At 49.9% G+C, this 23,417-nt stretch overlaps 1 protein-coding gene across 6 annotated transcripts; it reads left to right on the forward strand.

Moving 5' to 3' along the window:
* The first annotated feature begins 1,512 nt into the window (after positions 1 to 1,512).
* On the forward strand, positions 1,513 to 12,037 carry LOC122234645. 6 transcript variants are annotated; one of them, XM_042971892.1, is made up of 4 exons: positions 1,513 to 1,795; positions 3,287 to 3,543; positions 6,515 to 6,595; positions 11,327 to 12,037. In XM_042971892.1, exons 1-4 carry the CDS (start codon positions 1,529 to 1,531, stop codon positions 11,328 to 11,330), a joined length of 609 nt encoding a protein of 202 aa, XP_042827826.1. In that variant the 5' UTR covers positions 1,513 to 1,528; the 3' UTR covers positions 11,331 to 12,037. The 6 variants fall into 6 exon arrangements, 3 of the variants coding, with proteins under 3 accessions (XP_042827826.1, XP_042827828.1, XP_042827829.1); XR_006212518.1 differs by lacking the exon at positions 6,515 to 6,595 and having other exon boundaries at positions 3,265 to 3,543; XR_006212517.1 differs by lacking the exon at positions 6,515 to 6,595 and having other exon boundaries at positions 3,287 to 4,267.
* The last annotated feature ends 11,380 nt before the right edge of the window (positions 12,038 to 23,417 follow it).

The raw sequence follows: 23,417 nt of genomic DNA on the forward strand, positions 1-23,417 counted from the left end.
CCGGGGGGGTGGGGGGCAGAAAACTCCTAAGGAGTGATCTTGTAACTCATTCACAGATGCCTGCTTGAAGCTTTGGGCCCCACGACTATTCCGTCTGCCTTCCCCTTGGCACTCCCTATTCCTATCATTTTCCTACAAATGACAGGAAGGTAGGCACTGCTAGGCTGTAGGGATAGGGATCCACTCTGGAAACAGGATAAGTGCACACGGAGATAATAGGGTGGGGGTAGCAACGAAATTGAACAAAACTAAGCAAAACGTTGGGGGGGTGGGACGCAAGTGTAAAAAGCAAATATAGAAAGCTCAAGGGGAAGTAAAAGTATTTTCAGACACACACAGAAAAGAAGCATCCCCACGTGCTCTGGACAAACCAAACGCCCCCTTTTACTCAACTCTTGAAAACAAGGAAGAAGAAAAAGCGATGAAAAAGTCACGCTTTCGTACCCCTTCTCGGAATAAACAGTCAGCAGGGACAGGACAGCTCACTGCCCTGAAAGACCTTGAAAGATTTACCCCAGAGAACACAGCACACGATAATCAACCTCCAGAGGCTCTCAAAACCACTACAAACTCCGGTCTCTTCTGTCATTTCATCGTCGATCGTTTCCTGTCAAGCATTAAAGCGATACCAGACAAACCTGGAGAAGGATTTGCTCCCCAATCCAAAGTGAGAAAAGCTGTTTTGAAAGCCCCCCCTCTTTTTGTTTTTCCATTTGCCCAAGGCGTTTCCACAATTCTTTCCTCCCGGTTCCAAATGTCTACAGGTCAAGAACTTGAGCAGTCCGGTCCACAGGGGCCACGGTTGGGAGACGGCACACCCTCCAAAGTGCCTCCAAGGGAGTCCTGAGTCTCCCTAAGCGGCTCCGATGGGCTCTGATCGCCCCTTATTTACTGCTATTAGGCACTTGGAGGTGGACGGCCGGTCGGCAACGGCCGGGCGACCCGGAAAGGCTGAGAATGCCGCCCCCCAGAGCACCGCGCCCGCCCTGCCTCAGGCACGCCGCTTACCCGAATTTTCGCTCAAGGCAAAGCCCCGGGAGAGGGGGGGAGGCCCGGGGAAAGCTTGGGTCCAGACCCCAGAGGACGATGCTCAGCGGGGCCGGGACAATGGGCGGCGGGGACCCGCGCTGGGGGCGTCCCGGGAGGCCGGCCCTCCCCGCTGTTCCCGGGGGGCTCGGGCGGCGGCCCGAGTTGGGCGCCAAGCCGCGATGTGGCGCAGCCCTCGTCCCTGGCCCGCAGGGGACCCGGCGCGGAGCGGGCGGGCGGCCGGGCCGGAGCGCGGGGCCCCGCGGGGCGGCCGGCCCGCGCCCATTCCCATTCCCGACCCCAGGTCTCCGGCCCGCGCGCTCCCGCCCGGCACGGCTCACTCACCTGCCCACTGTCTGGTTGACCAGCTGTTTCCTGCGGTTTAACTGCCTCTTCACGGCGGCCGCGCCAGCTGCGGCTCGCGGGTCTCGTGCTGTGCAGCTCCGGGGACAGCCTGGCGGGACTACATCGCTTCCGGGCCGAAGCGGCAGCAGCGGCGGCGATGGCTGCTGCTCCGGGGCCGGAGCCCCTCCCTCTCCGCCGGGGGGCCGCGGTTGAAGTGGTTCTTCTTGGCGGCGGCAGCAGCGGCCCGCGGGGCTCGGGCCGGGGAGGTCGGGGGACGGCCTGGCGCAGATACATCGCTTGCCGGCGGAGACAGCGTTGGCGGCGGCGACGGCGGCGGCGGCGGCAGCGAAGGCGACGGAACCTCCTCTTCCCCCTCCCGGGCCAGAACATCGCCCTCGCCGACGCGGGGGACGGCCTAGCGGAGGTACGTCGCTTCCAGCCGAGGCGGCGGCGGCGTCGGCGACAGCGGCGGCGGCGGCGGCTCCTCCTCTTTCTCCTCCTCCAAGGCCTGAGCAAGTATGCCACAGGGGTCTACATACTTGGGGTGTAGTGAGGGCAGTATCCTGAACACAGACATGTATCACACACCTGGAAGCACGAGGCTCGAGTGTACTTTATTCATTCGTGACACAGAAATTATTGAGCGTATCCGTTGTGCCAAAGCCTTCTTTTTTGAATGGTTGGTGGGTATTCAGTTTTTGGGAACACATGATGAATAGGACTGACGTGGCGTCTGAGGGCAGCACCATCCACCTCGTGGGAAAAGTCAGGAAGCAAATAATTCCCTGTGAAATCCATAATTACGGTTTTGTGTTGAGTGCTGAGAAATACGGCATGCCATTCGAGTTTGTCATTGAGGCAATAATGTTGAAGCTGAGATCACAAGGCTGAATGCAAAACGGGGATATAGGAGGGTGTTGGGGCAGAGCAGGGGAGTGCGAACTGTTAAAGGAATGAATAGAATGCCCTTGAAGCTGGGGCCACTAGGGAATGGAGGTGGGGAATGCCAAGGTTTTGGGTTAAGGCTCGCACTTTTTGTAGGTTCTTGGAGACTAAGCGTAGTGATTTAAAACATGGACCTTGGGGCCGGGCTCTGTCAAGCTGATCCCAGCTCTGCCACTAAACCATTCTGCATCAAGTTTCTTGATCGGGCTCTGCTGCTGATGCTGTGACTCCCTCTCTTTCTGCCCCTCTCCTGCTCATGCTGTGTCTCTTTCTCTCAAAAAATAAATAAATGTTTAAAAAAAAATTAAGAAAGAAAGAAAGGAAGAAACCACAGATGCTCACGTCCTACTCTAGACTCACGGAATCAGAATCTGCTGGGATAGGTCCTGGGCTATAAAGACTGGGCGTGTTTGCCATCTGGGTGCATTTCATTGAAGCTTCTTTTGCACTGGCCTTTCCCTCATCTGAAAAAAACATGCAAAAAGATTGTGAGAATCCGTAAGTTAGTGTTTTAAGACATGTTGTAGGTCTCTCTCCTTCAAGTTCTGTGATATCTTCACCGTAATGTGTTAAACCCTTCAATCTTGTCAAAAGATCACGTTATTAAATAGGGATTCCTTGCATGAACCGTGGGCTGTCTGTCGTCTGAGTTTTGAAGTGGGGGGATAACAATGGTAACCCACCTTCGGGATGTAAGGATTCAATGAGATCACAGACACGTGGCAGTTAGCACAGGATCTGGCACAGCGTGAAGCCTTCAATAAATTGTTACTACTGGTTTTGATTTCCCTCCATTGCAAACACTGTTTGGTTGAAGTTACTGAATATGTCATACCTGTGGATCAGGCTGGTTCCCCCCGCCTTAGGTTAAGGCCATAAAAGCCCTAATTTAACACAGGAGCCAGTTAGCTTCCCAGGACTCGTGCGGTTCTGTTACTTCTCTTGCAGGTTGTTCCCTCCTTCCTTTCAGAGCCCTCCTGGGGATAGTAGTGACGTGAACGGTGTCAGACGGCTGTCGGCAGGATTAAATGTGGCGCGCTCCCCACAGTGCCTGGCACACGGCAGGTGTCGAAGACTGGTGGTTATTATCAGCACTGTCCCAGTCGTCATCGTCAGTGCCGTGACCATCAGCATGGGCCTGTGCTCTCAGTCCTGCGGTCCTACAGCGAGAACTCTTCTGAGCGGACATTCTGGGCTTATGCTTAAAAATTCCGTGGGATTCCGCAGGTATTTTCCCAGCACTTACTGTGATCGCTAACTCTCGCCACTACCCATCTCCCCTCTCCTTGTCTTCTCCGTCCTGTGCTGCCCGCCCAAGGCAGTTCCCTCTGTTGTTTACCCCTGACCCCCTCTCCCCAGACCCTCCCTGTGTCCTGGGAAATTCCCACTCCTTAATCGCCAGCCTCGTCTCCTTCCTCAGCCTCTCCTTAGCCATCTCTTCCCTCTCTTTGCTTTGACCCTGGTCCTTCCCCGGGGATATCCTTTTTTGAAGTCCTCTCAGATGGTGCCTCTGTTTTCTCATACCCCAGGGTATGAGATTTCAGGATCAGGGGTGCAAGATTAGTGTCCTTGTTCTCTGACCCCCCCAACCCCCCGTTTCCTTGAGATCCATGGTCCCCAGGCGGAGCATCCTCTCTTCCTCCTCATTACTGTTTTCTCCGGGTTATTCACCTGATTCGTGGACGTCTTGGGTGCCCGGCCCACAGTCCTCCTGTCTGTCTCGATCTTCTTGCCATCAGCCCAGTCGGCTTCACTCTGCGTGTGGAGGACCCAGGCTACGCACAGGGCACTCATTTTCTGGAACGCCTCGTCTGTAGGGATCACCTCTTCTCATCCATGTCTGTCACCATCGCCGCGGTGGCACCCTGTGTTTCCGCCCTGGTGCCGCACCACCTCATGCGTGAGCAGCGCGGCCCCTCTCGACCCTGATCTCTGCTTTCCACCTTGCTTGGTCAGTTATTTCTGCTATGTCCTCAGGGTGTTTTTCCTTAGGACCTGAGGGGTTTTGGGGTTTTTTTTTTTTTTTTTCTGTCCTTTAGATGCCCCTCTAGGCTGGTATCTCTGAGTAGAGCTTAGAGTTTCCCCTGAGATGGCCCCCCGAGAAGGACAATGGTGGGGACAGGCTTGTAGGAGGTGAGGGAGGGAGCCCTGTGGATGTCTCTGGAAACGGTGTCCCAGGCAGAGAGCAGGGAGGGTAGGAAGGCCCATGGAGGGAGCAGGCCTGACTTGTTCCAGGAAGGACCAGGCCAGCATGAGGGAGAAGGAGGTGGGCTGAAGGGGCCTTAGGGACTTGTGGTGGTGTCCAATGGAGAATTTTGACCCGAAGAACGAGGTGACCTGACTTGGGTTTTAATGGGATCACTCTGGCTTCTCTGTTGAGAGCAGCCTGTAGGGAGCAAGGACGGAAGCAGGGAGATCAGTTAATAGGCTGATGGAATATTCCAAGACAGAGGCGCTGATGTCTTGGGTCAGGATGGTAGCACCGGAAGGGCTGAGAATCGACCAGATTCTGGGTACGTTTTGAAGGAGGAGGTGATGGGATGTGTTGACAGATTGGATGTGGGTGAGGCCAGTGAGTGAAAGAAGAAGCCAAGCCCTCTGGCTCATCTCAGATGCGGCTCCCACCAGGAGGCCCCTGACACCTGCAGACCAGGCCCAGCCCCTCCCGTGTTCTCTGTGCGTGTCCTTGGCGGCGGTCAGTCAGCTGCGGCGTAGGCAGGCGTAGTGTTGAACGTTTGTCTCCCCCCCGCGAGAAGAAAGGTGTGGGGAATGACCGTGTCTGCCTTAGCCACGTGCCTGCTAGACCCATTTCTCAGGCGGCCAAGTGACGAGGAACTGAATGCCGATGCTCAGGGTTGCACTTCCCGATGAGGTCTCCACATTCTGCTGTTCTGTTTCACTGGATTTGAGTGGTCTGTCTGTTTTAGAAGCCAGGCCCGGGGCTGTAAGACTGAAATCCTGTTGTAAAAATTACAGAAGTCAATCTGATTTCCACCGAATCCAAAAATGTCCCCCTTGAGGTGCAGGTGGGTCACAGGATCACCTCCCTGGAGAGGCGGCATTTTCCCAAGGGCCCAGGCCTTTCCAGCACACGGATTGCATCTTTGCAGCCGTGCCCAGAGAGCAGGGCTTGAGAGATTGATCTGAATATTTGAAGGTGGGCGCTGCTGCTTTCCATCCTCAGAGAAGATGTGTCACTTTAGAATTAGAATATTCTGGTGAGGATAAATTAGCTGCCCAACTTGCCCATCACGAAGGTCCCGTAAATCGTGGATTTTCTGCAACCCTCCTCATGTTTTCAAAAAAGCAACAAACTAAATTTTGGAAAATATCTATGAAAAACAATGGTTTCAAATCTAGAATACTAATTTTTTTAATGATTATGTTTTTAAGATTTTTTAATTTTTTAAACATTCTTATTATTGATGTTTTGTTTATTTATTTTTGAGGGGGAAGGTGGAGGAGCAGAGAGAGAGAGGGTGAGAGAGGCTCCATGCCATCTACGTGGAGCCCAGTGTGGGGCTCGGTCCCACAAACCATGAGATCGTGACCTGAGCCAAAATCAAGAGCCAGGCGCTTAACCAACGGAGCCACTCATGTGCCCCTAAGATTTTATTTATTTATTTTTTGTTATTTTTTAATGCTTATTTATTTTGAGAGAGAGCGCACGCGGGGTTGAGGAGGGTGGCAGAGAGAGAGAGAGAGAGAGCGAAAGAAAGAATCCCAAGCAGGCTCCACTCTGTCAGTGCAGAGCCTGATGTGGAGCTTGATCTCACAAAATGTGAGATCATGAGCTGAGCTGATACCAAGAGTCGGATGCTTAACTGACTGAGCCACCCAGATTCCCCTACCCCCACCCGCAAGATTTTGTTTTTAGGTAGTCTCTACACCCAACGTGGAGCTCAAACTCACAACCCTGAGATCAAGCATCACATACTCTTTGAGCCAGCCAGGTGCCCCTTAATGGTTAATTTGTTAAAGGGCCAAAGTGAATACTCTTCCCCAACTCATTAGTCTAATTTGAATATACCGTACATATAATTTTTTGTCTCCTTTTTTTGTTGTTGTCATAATGGCTGAACAGTATTCCACAATGTGGTTTTAGTTTATGTGACTGTTCTTCTGTTCATTATTTGGGTAGCTATGATTTTGCTATTAAAATGGGGTTGCGATAAACATCTTTGCATGTGCGTTTCAGTTTTCCAGTGAGATGGATTTCAGGGGAGAAGCCTTTGCAAAGTGGTCCTCGAAAGAGGTTGTGTCCGTTTCTGTTCTCATGGTAAGAGAGATGCTAAACACAGAATATTCTCAGTCTCTTAAATTGTTTGTCAGCTGGCAGGTGGATAATACCTCTTAAAAATTTTTATTTTATTTAAAAAACTTTTTTATTATACTCACTAGTAAGACTATTTTTATTAAAAAAAATTATGTTTATTTTTGAGAGAGAGAGAGAGAGAGAGAGAGAGAGAGAGAGCAAGCGGGGAAGGGGCAGAGAGAGGGAGAGAGAGGATCCGAAGCAGGCCCTGTGCTATTAGCACAGAGCCTGACGCGGGGCTCGAACTCACAAACTGTGAGATCATGACCTGAGCTGAAGCCAGACGTTCAACTGCCCGAGCCACCCTGGCGTCCTAAGACTGAGCATTTTTAGTTCTTCACTATCTCTGATATTTTTTTACATGACGCCTTTCTCCTTATCATTTTCCTAACTGGGTTTTTGGGGTTTTGTTTCATTTATGTTTTTATTGGTCTGTAAGAACTTGTCATATGTATGGTAGTAGTCCTTTGCCTACGTATGTGTTCCATTATTTTCTCTCAAACTGTTGCTTGTCTTTAAGTTTAGCTTGTACCATACATTTCATGATGCAGAAATTCTGAATCTTTATGGTGCCAAATCTGACAGTCTAACTTTATGGCTTGGGGCTTTTGGGTAACGTTTTATGCGACCATTTTCAATCACTGCCTTTTCTTTCAGCACTTTTACGGTTTTGGCTTCTATTGCTTAGAGCATTCATCTATCTTTATAATTTTGTATGTTATAAGTTAGCGGTTTTTGTTCCTACGCTGTCCGTTGATGGTCTGTATCCTCCATTGATTTGAAATATCACTTCCATACTAAATTCTTACGTATACTTTAGCACAGCAATGCGTAGATCATCCTTGACTTCCAGTCGGAATTGCTTTTTTCATTTCGATGCCTAAACATTTTGACTTGCGAAGTGTTAGTCGTGACTTGCCAAGAGCTCCTCTAGCTTGGGGTAAAACAGGGTTGTATCAAGGACTAGCACAATCTCCTTAGTTCATCTGAGCAGCTGCACTCCAGGAAGAAAGAAAAGAAAGCGATACTAACCAAAGCGTGTGTTTGAGTCTGTGAAAGCAATAGATTTTCAGGGAGTCCCACCCTGTAGACTTCTACATACTTCTCATTGGCCAGAATTGGGCAGGTGACCTCACCCCTAGCTGCAAGAAAGTATGGGAGGGGAGAATTTCTCAGGGGGCAGATTGATACCTCAAACAAAATGGGGGTAAGGAGGAAGGGGTAAGTGGATATTGAATGGGGCACTGGGAGGGTCAGCTATATCGCTCATCTTTCTTGTTCTTCAGAATTTCCCCAGGTATTCTTAAGAGACAGAGGGAGAGGGGAAGGAAGAAAATGGAGGTGGGAGAGCAGGGGTGGGAGGGTCATGATTTATAAAATAAAATGCTCAGGTCTTCAGTGTTCAGTTTGATGAGCCTTAACAAGTGTATATGGTTGACTCTTGAACAACATGGGTTTGAACTGCACTTATATGTGACTTTTTCAATAAATGCAGTACAGTACTCTAAACGTATTTTCTTTATGATTTTCTTAATATTTTCTCTTTTTTTTAATGCTTATTTATTTTTGAGAGAGAGAGAGAGAGAGCATGCACGAGCAAGGGAGAGGCAGAGACAGGGAGAAAGAGGTCCAAAGTGGGTTCCGCACTGACAGCAGAATGCCCGATGCAGGGCTCGAATCCATGAACTATGAGATCGTGCCCTGAGCTAAAGTCAGACACTTAACCAACTGAGCCACCCAGGTGCCCCTCTTCATATTTTCTTTAGCCTACTTTATTGAAAGAATACAATATATAATAAATCTAACGTACGAAATACATGTTAATCAACTGTTAAGACTTCTGGTCAACAGTAGTCAATTTGTAGTTAAGTTTTTGGGGAATCGAAAGTTATATTCAAAGTTTTGATTGCACAGGAGGTTGACACCCCAACCTGTGTTGTTCAAGAGTCAACGGTATATCTGTGTACCACCGCCCAAACAAGATATAAAATATATCTGAAACTCTAGAAACTTCCCTTGTTATATGTTTCTAATTAGTCTCCTTACCCTCACCAGTCATTTTCTGGTTTCGAAATCTGTGGTAGATTAGATCTGCCTGTTTTCGAGTGTCATGGAAATGGAGTCATACAGTATGTGTTCTTTTGTTTTCTTTCACTCAACTGTGTTCCTTGAGATTCACCCATGTTGTTTGCGTTATCAAAGATAAAGCCAGGGGCGCCTGGGTGGCTTGGTCACTTGAGCATCTGTCTCTTGATTCCGGCTCAGGGCATGATCTCACGGTTTGTGGGATTGAGCCCCATGTCTGGCTCTGCATTGACAGTGTAGAGCCTGCTTAGGATTCTCTCTCTCTCTCTCTCTCTCTCTCTCTCTCTCTCTCTCTCTGTCTTCCCCACCCCCTGCTCCTCCTTTGAGTGTGCATCCACACGCACACACAGTCTCTCAAAATAAATAAACATTAAAAAAAATTTTTTAAAGATAAAGCTAGATACTAGTTCACGTGGTGAGGACAGAGTTTAATCAGTAATTAACTATTCCAATAAGGAAAAGAGTCCAGAGTGAATGAAACTCAACTTCAGTTTGTACAGAGGAGATTTTAAAGAGAGAATGAGGGAGGAAAGTTGGGGGTGAATGAAATCAGAAGTAAAAAATTACAAAAGCCAGGAAAGGTATTGGTTCATGTGAAACCACCTGGATTTGCTCACTGGGAGACAGGGACCTGATCTTTCAGTGTTGGCTAGAAGAAACAATGGATGCTTTTGGCAGCCTTGAGTGTTCTCGGGCAGGCACTAAGGGGTACGGGAATCATCCTAGGGGTGGAGCCTTGAGCTGTTAAAGTCTACGTTAGTGTTTGTTCGAGTCTCTATACAGTAAGTCAAGGTTGAAGCCTAGTGGAGAAGAGGGCTCGAGGAACCTGGCTAGAGTTTGGTCAAGGAAAGAGTCTTTGTCAGTGTAGTTTGTTCCTATACATGTATGAATACACCATGATTTGTTCGCGTGTTCTCCAATGATAGGACATTTGAGTTGTATCGAAGTTTTTGGTCATTGTGAATAGGCTACAAGGGACATTCTCATACAAGTCTTCAATTTCTCTCAAATAAATGTCTAGGAATAGAATTGCTTAGTCACAGGTTGGGTATATATTTAACTGCTAGACTAATTGCCAAAGTGGTTTATCGCTTTACACTTCCCACCAGCAATATATTGAAACTCCAGTTGCTCAACATCCTTGTTAACATTCTGTATTGTCAGTGAGGGTGAAAGAGCATCTCAGTATGGTTTTAAATTGCACTTCCCTGGTGACTAATGATCTTAGGCATCTTTTTGTGTGCTTACTGGACATTCCTACATCTTTCGTGAACTGTCTGTTCAAGTCTTTTGCCCATTTTTGTTCTTAATGGTCTTTGGTTTTGACTCATTGGAGTTTATTCTATATTCTGGATAGGAATTCTTTGTCAGAGAGATATATTGTACGTATACATACATGGGTAGGAACATTCAAATTGAAAACATTGACAATAGCATCCAAAAACCTAAACTGGGTAGGAATAAATATAATGAAAGACGCAAAACACCTTTACACAGAAAACCGTAAAACATTGTTGAGAGGAATTCAAGGAGACTGAAATAAATGGGATATATGCTTTGTTCATGCATTGGAAGATTTGATGTTTTGAGATGCCTGTTCTCCCTGACTTGATCCGTGGAATCAGTGCAATCACCGTCAAAATCCTAGCCATCTTTTTTTTTTAGAAGAAATTAACAGATTGTTTCGAAAATGTATATGGAAACGTGAAGGGTCTTGAATAGCCAAAAAAGTCTTCAAACGAAGAGCAGAGTTGAAGCACTTAAACTGCTTAATACTGCTTAATTTGAAGACTTGCAGTAAAGCCACAGCAATCAAAGTCTTTGGCATAGAGATAGATCAGTGACACAGAATAAAGAGTCCAAGAAATAGACCAAACACAAGGACTGTTGGTTGATCTTCACCTAGATTATCAAGCCAATTCAGTGGGCGAAAGGGACGTCTTTTTAATGAATAAATCTGGGTAAAGTGGAAATTCAAGTGGAAACAAAATGGACCTTAGCCCCTACCTCGTTCTTTACACATGAATTTGGGATGGATCATAAACCGAAATATAAAAGCTAGAACCATAAATCTTTTAGATGAAACCATGAGAGCATATGTTGACAACCTTGAGGTAGGCAAATGTTTTGGATACAGAACCAAAAAAAGCACTAATTACAAAGGAAAAATGGATGCATTCAGAAAATGAACGGGCAAGACAGACTGGGAGAAATATTCAGACTACATGCGCTTAAGTGTTTTATTTTTTCCAAAAGAACTTTCGCATTATTCAGGCCCAAGACATCCTGTTACTATATTCTGTATTAACTGGGTTTTTTGTTTGCTTAAGTCAGATAGGAGACATTGTACGATGGGAACTTTCTGATTGACTTCTCCTACTTAACTCACCCTCTTGTGAATGTTGGTTCCTTTTTCATAAATGCCTTGCCCACTAGTCAATGAGTACTTACAGTGGAGGCAGTAGATTTTAGATCATATTAATCCTTGTAAAGTAATTGGGTGTTAGCTGAAGCCAAAAGGCAATACCAATAGCCTCTGTTGGGAAGAAACGATAGCGTGTGAGTTCATTGAGGCTCAGTTTTGTTTTTTGTTGTTGTTGTTTTTTTTAGGTGATTCAACACTTAAGGCCTTGCGGATCTACTTAAGAAAGCAACAGAGCTCACAAGAAAGGAAACAAACTGAAAGTCTGTTTAGGTACAAAGTCTGTTGCCCTTAAGACTTTGCTTCCTGCCTTCCATTTATAACCAAGAATAAAACTACCAAGAAATAGAAACAAAAAAAAAATGAGACTAAAAAAAAGAACAATAAAATTAACAATAAGAGGTAGAGCAGTATCTTAGGCTAGTATGCAGTAGGTAGTTCCGATTTCAAACTTAAAAATTGATGCTAAGAGTATCGGATTGATTTTTGCAATTGCATTTAAGTACGTTGTATGTATGTGTATGCGTGCATACGTTTCATATATGTGTTCAATGTATAAATATATATGTGTGTGTGTACATTTATACACACACGCGCGCACACATGAACACACACACATACACACACACAGATATCATTTAAGCAACTGAAGTGTCGGGGGAGGGATCCAAATCCAGGTGGGTAAATAGGTTTGAAAAGCAATAGAATGACATTTTCTACAAGGTTCCGCAGCTTGAGGGACCGACCTTCACCTCAGTGTGTAAAGCAGTGCCTTCCACAGGGGGTCATTATGAGGGTTGTAGGCGTTCCGTTCCTATCGGTCAAGCATTTGGAATGATGCCTGGCATTGTAGTCAGCTCTCAGGAGTGTTGATAGAAGTAAAATGAACCTGGCCTTGATCCTCACTTCCTTTCAATTTGCATTAAATGCCACCTAATCTTCATGAAAATCCAGACTTGAGGCCTTTCTCAACATCTCCAAAGGTCAGCCAGACAGCGGGCCCAGATTCTCACCTGGGCCCAGATTCTCACCCGGCCCTTTGGTAAGACAGGCACCGTCGGGGGACGACCCTCACCTGGTATAAGTCAGGCCCTGGTCGACGTCGCTCTTATTTTATTATCATTAGCCTGGCCCCCTGAGGATTGGAGTTTGCAACCCTGACCTACCTAAAGGCTACTACTACCTAGGAGAACATTCAGGCCTCCAGGGAGAGCTTCCACCTTGGCAGAAACCGACACCCAAAGAGACACTCCCTCCCAGAGCCTCACCCACGTAGTCAAGTCTGCTATGAGGCCCCCAGATTCCTGTCCTCCTGGACTCATCGACCTCACAACCAAACGCTCAAGTTCCTCACCTTGGTGCACCCCTTCCTCCACACCCTCCACGCCAACGACCATCCGCAGCTACTGGATTCTCTGCGCCACGGATTTCCAAAAAGCTCTTTCTTTCTGTTTAGCAGGACTAGAAAAGACCACACTTCCTGTCTCCTGCTGGGAAGAACACCCTGGTTATCTGGCAGGGGAGGGGGCTCAGCACTCTCCCATTCTAGGCCCCTGTGGCTTGGGTGGGGCTGACTCCATTTCCCTGTCCAGGCAAAGGCCACTGACCCCATCAGATACCTTCAGAGTCAATCCTGGGGCTCTGGCCACAGTGAAAGGTATTCTTTGTCCCCCTCGGACATGAACTGAAGACGCTGGAAGTCGGGTGGTGGAGGGGTGGGGGTGGGGGGGCCGATTCCTGCTTAAAGACACAGCTTCCCTAAAGAGTGGAACCCCTGGATCCAGCCCTGGCTGCAACTATATTGCTTTTGGACTCTTTTCCTCACATAGGAGCCAATCAAATTCGCAGCTTGGCTTATAATAATTCCAGTTGGTTTGGTTTTGTGTGTTTTTTTCCTTTTTCGTCATTGAGACAGAGAGCGGGGAAGGGGCAGAGACAGAGAAGATCCCAAGCAGGCTCCGCACCATTGGCACAGAGCTTGATCCCAGGAACTGTGAGATCATGACCTGAGCTGAAATCAAGAGCCGGATACTCAGCCAACTGAGCCACCCAGTCGTCCCTCGAGTTGGGTTTACTGACAATCCAAAGAGACCTACCTACGGGGCACCTGGGTGGCTCACTGGGTCAAGTGTCAGACTTCGGCTCCGGTCAGGATCTCTCGGTTCGTGGGTTTGAGGCCCGCGTCAGGCTCTGTGCTGACAGCTCGGAGCCAGGAGCCTGCTTCGGATTCTGTGTTTCCCTCTCTCTCTGCCTCTCCCCCGCTCATGTTCTGTCTACCCTTTTCTCTCAAAAAATAAAAATTAAAAAAATTTTTTTCTCTTATTAAAAACAAATAGGGACGCACTCAATACAAAAGAAGTTTGAAAGAAGTGTTGTAAGATAGAGGGGAAAGGCTCTGGTCAAATTTTCTCCTGTTTGTTTTGTTGTGTTGTGTTACCTCTCTCCTTCCAGTAAGGGCAGAGTTTCACTTAGTGTGTCAGCCATCCCTCCTATACCTCATGGTATAGAAGCATTTTTGCTTGCCTATCTCTTCCACAAGTCTGTGGAGCCCCTTCAGGGCAGAAGCCGGATTTGTATTCACTTGGATTCTTTTCTACTTTCCACAACGGCACATAATTTGGGCTCAAGAAGGGTCTCTTGAACGGATGAATCAAGCATCCTAATTCTCTTCTTTGGGATGCCCCACTCAAGAGACCACTGCATCATCCTTGCGCCTGTGATACACAAACCATCCTCCGAAACAGACTCATGCACCCATTGTCCACAAACTGCATCATGAGAACTCACTTCTTCTAGCCATTACGAATTCTCCCACATGTCCATCCCACAGAACCTCACTGTGGGGTGACTCACGAGGTCCTCATTGTCGGGAAGAGAATACTTCCTCGCAGGACACCACTCAGAACTCTATGCATCTGTAACAGACACAACGGGCGAGCCACTCACACACAGAATATCACTCCTGGCTGCGGCGGGGGGGCGGGGGGACGGGGGGAGGTAACTTCTCTGCTTTCTCGCTTTCCTCTTGACCCAAATACCCCCCAAATCCCAATCCTGATGCCTACGCCACTAACACACAATTACAATTCTAGGCTCTCTCTTGCCTCCCTTTTTCCTCCCTAGTCCTTCAAAACTCTTGACGTGGAAAAAATACAAACTTATCGAGGGACTCAACAGCAGTAAAGCCAAAGCTTCCCCAGGAAACTGTTTTGACTTTGGGAGCAGAAATTGCCACACCCCTAACACCTCTGTAACAGCTGCTGCTTCCACTGGCATCTAGCAAGAAAGATTTTCAAACAGAGTCAAAGGTCAGGGCCATTATGACAATGCTAGCACGAATCACTATTTACTCTATCCAGCTTTCATTTTCCCTTCTTGGGCTCACACCACCGGAGCGAGCTGGTAAGAACTAGATGTGTGCTAGATTGACAAATGTTTATGGAGAATCGACCATATGACAGGAGCCACAGCAGAGCTGGCCAAGGAAACAGAAAGACGGCAAGGACTCTCAAGGCGTTCAGTCTAATGGAGAATACTAACAACTAAACAGGAGTTGCATTATAGAAAAACAGGTGCTATGCGGACGTATGTAAGTGGCCAGGAGAGGGACTCCCAACACGTTGGAGCATCACAGAAGGTCTTTTAGAGGCAGTGACCTTTACCTGGACACCTAAAGAATGAGTAGGAGGCAGGTCTAGGGCAGGTGAGGTGAAAGGAGCTTTGGAGAATTCCAGGTAGAGGCTAACAGGGAAGAAGGCTCGGCGGCCTCTGGCAACCGAAAGGAGGCACATATGGCTGTAATTCGGCAGCGTGAAGGGAGAACCTGCTACACAGAGGAAGCCGGAGCCAAAGAGACCCTGAGTGGCTTGATAGCTTGAAAAGTCTCAGAACTTTGTGCAAAAGAGCAAACACCCCTTTCCTCATGAGATGTACAAACTGGCCAGAACGACAATGTGACACGTGTCTTGAGAGTCACTAAATACTGATTTCACAATGCATGTTACTGAGAATCCGGGGGGGGGTGGGGGGCAGAAAACTCCTAAGGAGTGATCTTGTAACTCATTCACAGATGCCTGCTTGAAGCTTTGGGCCCCACGACTATTCCGTCTGCCTTCCCCTTGGCACTCCCTATTCCTATCATTTTCCTACAAATGACAGGAAGGTAGGCACTGCTAGGCTGTAGGGATAGGGATCCACTCTGGAAACAGGATAAGTGCACACGGAGATAATAGGGTGGGGGTAGCAACGGAATTGAACAAAACTAAGCAAAAAGTTGGGGGGGAGGAACGAAAGTGTAAAAGGCAAATATAGAAAGCTCAAGGGGAAGTAAAAGTATTTTCAGACACACACAGAAAAGAAGTGTCCCCACGTGCTCCGGCTAAACCAAACGCCCCCTTTTACTCAACTGTTGAAAACAAAGAAGAAGAAAAAGCAATGAAAAAGTCACACTTTCATACCCCTTCTCGGAATAAGCAGTCAACGGGTACAGGACAGCTCACTGCCCTGAAAGACCTTGAAAGATTTACCCCAGAGAACACAGCACACGATAATCAACCTCCAGAGGCTCTCAAAACCACTACAAACTCCGGTCTCTTCTGTCATTTCATAATCGATCGTTTCCTGTCAAGCATTAAAGCGATACCAGACAAACCTGGAGAAGGATTTGCTCCCCAATCCAAAGTGAGAAAAGCTGTTTTGAAAGCCCCCCCTCTTTTTGTTTTTCCATTTGCCCAAGGCGTTTCCACAATTCTTTCCTCCCGGTTCCAAATGTCTACAGGTCAAGAACTTGAGCAGTCCGGTCCATTAGGGGCCACGGTTTGGAGACGGCACACCCTCCAAAGTCCCTCCAAGGGAGTCCTGAGTCTCCCTAAGCGGCTCTCTTGGGCTCTGATCGCCCCTTACTTATTGACTGCCATCAGGCACTTGGAGGTGGACGGCCGGTCGGCAGCGGCCAGGCGACCCGGAAAGGCTGAGAATGCCGCCCCCCAGAGCACCATGCCCGCCCGGCCTCAGGTACACCAGTTAGCCGAGTTTTCGCCCAAGGCAAAGCCCCGGGAGAGGGGGGCAGGCCCGGGGAAAGCATGGGTCCAGACCCCAGAGGACGATGCTCAGCGGGGCCGGGACAATGGGCGGTGGGGACCCGAGCGGGGGGGGGGGGCGTCCCGGGAGGCCGGCCCGCCCCGCTGTTCCTGAGGGCTCGGGCGGCGGCCCCGAGATGGCCGCCTGGCCGCTGCGTGGCGCAGCCCTCGTCCCTGGCCCGCCGCGGACCCGGCGCGGAGCGGGCGGCCGGGCGGCCGGGGCCCCCGCGGGGCAGCGGGCCCGCCCCGGCCCGGGCCACGACCCCGACCCCCGGTCCCCGGCCCGCGCGCTCCCGGCGGGCCCGGCACGGCTGACTCACCTGCCCACGGTCTGGTTGGCGAGCTGCTTCATGCGGTTCAAGGGCAGCGGCAGCGGCGGCCCGCGGGGCTCGGGCCTGGCGCGGCTACATCGATTCCGGGCCGAGGCGGCGGCGGCGGCGGCGGCGGCGGCTGCGCCGGCTGCGACTGCTACTGCGGCTGCTGTGGCGACTGAGCGGCGGCTGCGGCTGCTATTGTGGCTGCGGCGGCGGCGGCGGCGGCGGCGGTTGGGCCGACTGCGGCTGCTACTGCGTCGGCTGCGGCTGCTACTGCGGCTGCGGCGACTGAGCGGCGGCGGCGGCGGCGGCCAAGGCGGCTGTGGCGGCTGCTGCTCCCGGACCGGCGCCACGCCCTCGCCGCGTCACTTCCAGCGGCCCCGCCCGCCGGAGGCCGCGCGGGGCCAGACGAGCGCCAGGCTCGCCGCTTGGCCCCCGCCCCCCAACCCGGGCCGCTCCGAGGAGCGCGCGGAGCCCCGCGTCCCGACGCCTCCTAGGATCCCGACTCCCGGCCCCGGCTAGGCCGCGCACCGTTGGGAGGGGGCGGCGGTTCGGGATCTCGCGGTTCCTGAGTTTTAGCTCCGCACTGGGCTCTGTGCTGACGGCTCGGAGCCTGGAGCCTGCTTCGGATTCTGGGTCGCCCTCTCTCTCCGCCCCAACCCTGCTTGTGCTCTCTTTCAAAAATGAATAAACATAAAAAAAAATTTAGGGGCGCCTGGGTGGCTCCCTGGGTTGAGCGTCCAACTTGGGCTCAGGTCATGATCTCGCAGTTTGTGAGTTTGAGCCCTGCGTCGGGCTCTGTGCACACAGCCGGAAGCCTGGAGCCTGCTTCCCATCCTGTGTCTCCCTCTCTCTCTCTCTGCCCCTTCCCCGCCCATGCTCTGTCTCTGTCTCTCAAAAATAAATAAACGTTAATAAATTTTTTTTAATTAAAAAAAACAGTGGCTTCTTCTTTTTTTGCAATAATTTTTTGATGTTTATTTTTCTTGTTTGAGAGTGAAAATGGGGGAGGAGCAGAGAGAGAGAGAGGGAGAAAGAGGACCTGAAGGAGGTTCTGCGCTGACGCAGGCGGGGCTTGAACTCCAGAGCTGAGAGGTCACGAGCCACAAGATCACAAGGCACAAGATCACAACCCGAGCCAAAGTCAGATGCTTACACTGACCGAGCCCAAGGCACCCCAAAACAGTGCTCACTTCTTACCAGGGTAGACATTGGTGGGTTTGGAGGCTCTGGCCAAAGGAAGACATAGACGTACATTTGTCTATATGGGAGGAGAGTATTCTCCAACCGCTTTGTTTGGGTGGAGGCCCACTCCATGTGGTCTGATTTACAAGTAACAGCATAAATCGGCTGAAGTAAAATTAACAACAAGGAATATGTTGCCTCCAGAACCCCCAAAATACGGAAAGATTTGAGACTTGTATGTCCTCAACAAACGTGTCCAACAAATGTCCTCACGGTAGGATGTCATACCCGTGCTCTCGGAGAAAGATGGGTAAGTTAAGATCCTGCCTGCAAAGATGACATGTGATAGCAGAAGGGTTCGGGTGGCCTGTGCATAACAGGGTAAAACATGTCCCCTTCAAGCTCAAGGGAAAGGTGGCTGAGAGGACATTGAAATGGGCGCTGAACAGAACCTATTAGCCAAATCTATAAGAAAGAGCAAAATATGTACCGTCTTTAAATTTGTTGGGATCCCAGGTGTTTTAAGGGTAGCAGGGTTTATACGGCTACTTATGGGGCACCTGGCTGGCTCGGTCGGTCGAGCGTCCCACTTCGGCTCGGGTCACAATCTCGCGGTCCGTGAGTTCGAGCCCCGCGACAGACCCTGTGCTGACGGCTCAGAGCCTGGAGCCTGTTTCGGATTCTGTGTCTCCCTCTCTCTGACCCTCCCCTGTTCATGTTCAGTCTCTCTCTTTCTCAAAAATCAATAAACGTAAAAAAAAAAAAAAAAAAAAAAAAAAGGAAATTAAAAAAAAATGAAATAAAATCTGAAAACGTCTGAATTCCAAAACTCATCTGGCCCCTAGGGTTTTGGAAAAAGGACCGTGGGCCTGCTGTACTTTTCACATCCATGTTTAAGAAAATAGACACACACGGCAGGTAGGAGCGTAATAATATTTGTACGTGGATTTATACTTGGATTGATTACGAGGGCATCTGCCTACATTGGAGACACAGAAACAGAATGATAAAGGCCAGACATCGCCAGTCCGACAAGACTGCGTGGTGTGCATACTGACTCTGGGACCCTATACCATAAACCCATGTCCAATCTCAGGGGCAGGGGCCTGCCGTGGACACACTGGGAACCACGACCACAGACATCATTTCCTCTTAGAATAACATGCTGCCTTCACGTGTAAAACCAATGCCATAAGGCCACACATGACCACATCTGTTTAGGGTTCATTTTGGTTCAGTGAACCATGGGCTTTCTTCACGCACCTATAAACAACCCTGTTTGATTTCACAGGAGGTAAAGTGGATGACCAGGCCACGGAAGCTCGGATTCAGAAGTCGTGGGGAGAAAACATTCCTTTCCTCCTCTGCTCTATGCAGAGGCTGGACGGGATCCACTCAGACCGGAGCGAACCAAGCACAGCCACCTCCCCTGGAAAAGGCGGAGGAAGTCGGGGTGTGGAATAGGTGAGGGGTGGAGAATGTTACCGCTGATAGAGAGAGGACACGGTGTGCGGTTTGCGACGCCGAATACAGAAAGGGCCGTCTCGCGGAAGAGAGACGCAGGCATCGTGGCACCAGAGGACTCCCCTGGGACTCACGGGCAGAGATGCCTTTGACTCACGTTGCCCCTAACGCAATGGGCTACCTCGCGAGGCAGAGACTCACTCCGCTGCTCCTGGAGAAGGTCGTTGAGAGATCCATGAGCAGGGAGGGGTCCGCAAGGAATGTACCACAGCAGGACAAGCCAGGTAGGGACCCGGGCACACTGGACGGTCGATGCCCCACCCGGACGGGACAGCACCTACGCAGCTGCAGCTACGACGACGTGTACCTGCGCGAGGGCGCGATGCCAGGCTTCGCTAGGTCTTGCAAGATTGGAGAAGCAGCAGGAAGTCCAGGTTTCCACGTGAAAACTCCCAAGTGTTCAATATGGGCCGGGCCAATGATTGTCAGAAATGCTTCCACACGTAAGAAACCGACCAAATGGAACGCACCTTCACCCTGCAGGCAAACATCACGGATCTTTGGTTTTCACGATTCACGTATCCAGAATCTCAAAGGACTCAACCAGGCTTTCCCAACCTCACCACTCTTGACATTTGGGACCAGATAGTTCTGTGCGGCGAGGCTGTCCTGGGCGGTGTAGGCTGGTCAGCAGCATCCCTGGCCTGTGTCGCCAGATGCCAGGAGCACCCCACACCCGAGCCAAGTCACGACAAAAACAAAAAAGTCTCCGGCCATTGCCAAATGTCCCCCAGGGGGCCATCCCTGGCGGGAGCCGCTGGACTAAAGCAACATCCAACTCTCAGCTTCCAGGATTTTGTGGAAGCGTCGTCACACGGAATTCTAACACGGGGTTTCTGAAAGAAAGAGTTGCCTGCGTGAAGTAAGGACTCCTATCTGCTTTGGAAGCAGAACCCTGGTTTCTGATGAACGGCAGTGCTCTTCTTAACTAGCCCGATGACCTCTTTGAGTCCTCGCTTCCTCATCATTAAACCAGGAGTAAATAACATCACCTCTGGGAGTTGCTGTGGAGAAGGCAGCGAGAGACTTGACTCAAAAGCATCTAGCCCAGCAAGTCAGCAAGCACCAAAGACATTTCATCCACACGAACCCTTCCCTGGCGGGCAGCCGGCCCAGTGTCTACAGTCGGAAACACACGGGGTCCGGAGTCACACCCCGGCCCCAAGTCCTGCCTCGGCCACTCGCTGGCCGGGCAGACAACGGCAGGTCATTTTTCTTCTCTCTAAACCAGAAATGATAACAAGCACCAGTAGGTGAGACCAGGCCAGGTGGTTCGGTACAGCGCTTGGTAAACCAAACCAGGAGACAAGTAGTGATGATTACTACTCTCGGATCTCTGAAACGTTTCTGTAAAGGAAAGGACAAGCTCGTCGACACATCCAAGAACTCAGAAGGTAGTCATAGGAGGGTGGGGTGCAGGAGGAAAAAGAGAAAAATCACCACAGGAATCTCCACCTCCCCAACCTGTTACACAAGCAACTGCCCTCTGGTGACCCACAGACCAACTCTGGCCACAGATGTATTTTGTTTAGTCCCGCTCAGGGTCCTGGTGGTTGTTTTCAATTGGCATTAAATGCCACCTAATCTTCATGAAAATCCAGACTTGAGGCCTTTCTCAACAACTCCAAAGGTCGGGCCCGACAGCGGGCCCAGATTCTCACGCGGCCCTTTGGTAAGACAGGCACCGTCGGGTCCCCCACGGCCCTCACCTGGTCTAAGTCGCTCTTGTTTTCTTCTTCTTAGCCTGGCCCCCTGAGGCTTGGAGTTTGCGACCGTGACTTACCTAAAGGCTACTACTACCTAGGAGAACATTCAGGCCTCCAGGGAGAGCTTCCATCTTGGCAGAAACCGACACCCAAAGAGACACTCCCTCCCAGAGCCTCACCCACGTAGTCAAGTCTGCTATCAGGCCCCCAGATTGCTGTCCTCCTGGACTCATCGACCTCACAACCAAACGCTCAGGTTCCTCACCTTGATGCACCCCTTCCTCCACACCCTCCACGCCAACGACCATCCGCAGCTACTGGATTCTCTGCGCCACGGATTTCCAAAAAGCTCTTTCTTTCTGTTTAGCAGGACTAGAAAAGACCACACTTCCTGCCTCCTGCTGGGAAGAACACCCCGGTTATCTTGTGGGGGAGGGGGCTCAGCACTCTCCCATTCTAGGCCCCTGTGGCTTGGGTGGGGCTGACTCCATTTCCATGTCCAGGCAAAGGCCACTGACCCCATCAGATACCTTCAGAGTCAATCCTGGGGCTCTGGCCACAGTGAAAGGTATTCTTTGTCCCTCTGGGACTTGAACTGAAGATGTTGGAAGCCGGGGGGTGGAGGGGTGGGGTGGGGGGGCGATTCCTCCTTGTAGACACAGGTTACCTAAAGAGTGGAACCCCTGGATCTAGCCCTGGCTGCAACTATATTGCTTTTGGACTCTTTTCCTCACATAGGAGCCAATCAAATTCGCAGCTTGGCTTATAACAATTCCAGTTGGTTTGGTTTTGTGTGTTTTTTTCTTTTTTCGTCATTGAGACAGAGAGCGGGGAAGGGGCAGAGACAGAGAAGATCCCAAGCAGGCTCCGCACCATTGGCACAGAGCTTGATCCCAGGAACTGTGAGATCATGACCTGAGCTGAAATCAAGAGCCAGATACTCAGCCAAGTGAGCCACCCAGGCGCCCCTCAAGTTGGGTTTACTGACAATCCAAAGAGACCTACGGGGCACCTGGGTGGCTCACTGGGTCAAGTGTCAGACTTCGGCTCCGGTCACGATCTCTCGTTTCGTGGGTTTGAGGCCCGCGTCAGGCTCTGTGCTGACAGCTCGGAGCCTGGAGCCTGCTTCGGATTCTGTGTTTCCCTCTCTCTCTGCCTCTCCCCCGCTCATGTTCTGTCTACCCTTTCTCTCAAAAATAAATATTTACAAAGAAAAAATTTTCTTTAATAAAAAAAAAAAAGGGGACCTACTCAATATAACAGAATTTTGAAAGAAGTGTTGAAAGATAGAGGGGAAAGGCTCTCGTCAAATTTTCTCCTGTTTGTTTTGTTGTGTTGTGTTGTGTTACCTCTCTCCTTCCAGTAAGGGCAGAGTTTCACTTAGTGTGTCAGCCATCCCTGTATAAGGACTTACCTCATGGTGTATAATCATTTTTGCTTGCCTATCTCTTCCACAAGTCTGTGGAGCCCCTTCAGGGCAGAAGCCGGATTTGTATTCACTTGGATTCTTTTCTACTTTCCACAACGGCACATAATTTGGGCTCAAGAAGGGTCTCTTGAACGGATGAATCAAGCATCCTAATTCTCTTCTTTGGGATGCCCCACTCAAGAGACCACTGCATCATCCTTGCGCCTGTGATACACAAACCATCCTCCGAAACAGACTCATGCACCCATTGTCCACAAACTGCATCATGAGAACTCACTTCTTCTAGCCATTACGAATTCTCCCACATGTCCATCCCACAGAACCTCACTGTGGGGTGACTCACGAGGTCCTCATTGTCGGGAAGAGAATACTTCCTCGCAGGACACCACTCAGAACTCTATGCATCTGTAACAGACACAACGGGCGAGCCACTCACACACAGAATATCACTCCTGGCTGCGGCGGGGGGGCGGGGGGACGGGGGGAGGTAACTTCTCTGCTTTCTCGCTTTCCTCTTGACCCAAATACCCCCCAAATCCCAATCCTGATGCCTACGCCACTAACACACAATTACAATTCTAGGCTCTCTCTTGCCTCCCTTTTTCCTCCCTAGTCCTTCAAAACTCTTGACGTGGAAAAAATACAAACTTATCGAGGGACTCAACAGCAGTAAAGCCAAAGCTTCCCCAGGAAACTGTTTTGACTTTGGGAGCAGAAATTGCCACACCCCTAACACCTCTGTAACAGCTGCTGCTTCCACTGGCATCTAGCAAGAAAGATTTTCAAACAGAGTCAAAGGTCAGGGCCATTATGACAATGCTAGCACGAATCACTATTTACTCTATCCAGCTTTCATTTTCCCTTCTTGGGCTCACACCACCGGAGCGAGCTGGTAAGAACTAGATGTGTGCTAGATTGACAAATGTTTATGGAGAATCGACCATATGACAGGAGCCACAGCAGAGCTGGCCAAGGAAACAGAAAGACGGCAAGGACTCTCAAGGCGTTCAGTCTAATGGAGAATACTAACAACTAAACAGGAG

The sequence above is a fragment of the Panthera tigris genome, chromosome E3 (assembly GCF_018350195.1).
Source record: "Panthera tigris isolate Pti1 chromosome E3, P.tigris_Pti1_mat1.1, whole genome shotgun sequence".
Lineage (NCBI taxonomy): Eukaryota > Metazoa > Chordata > Mammalia > Carnivora > Felidae > Panthera > Panthera tigris.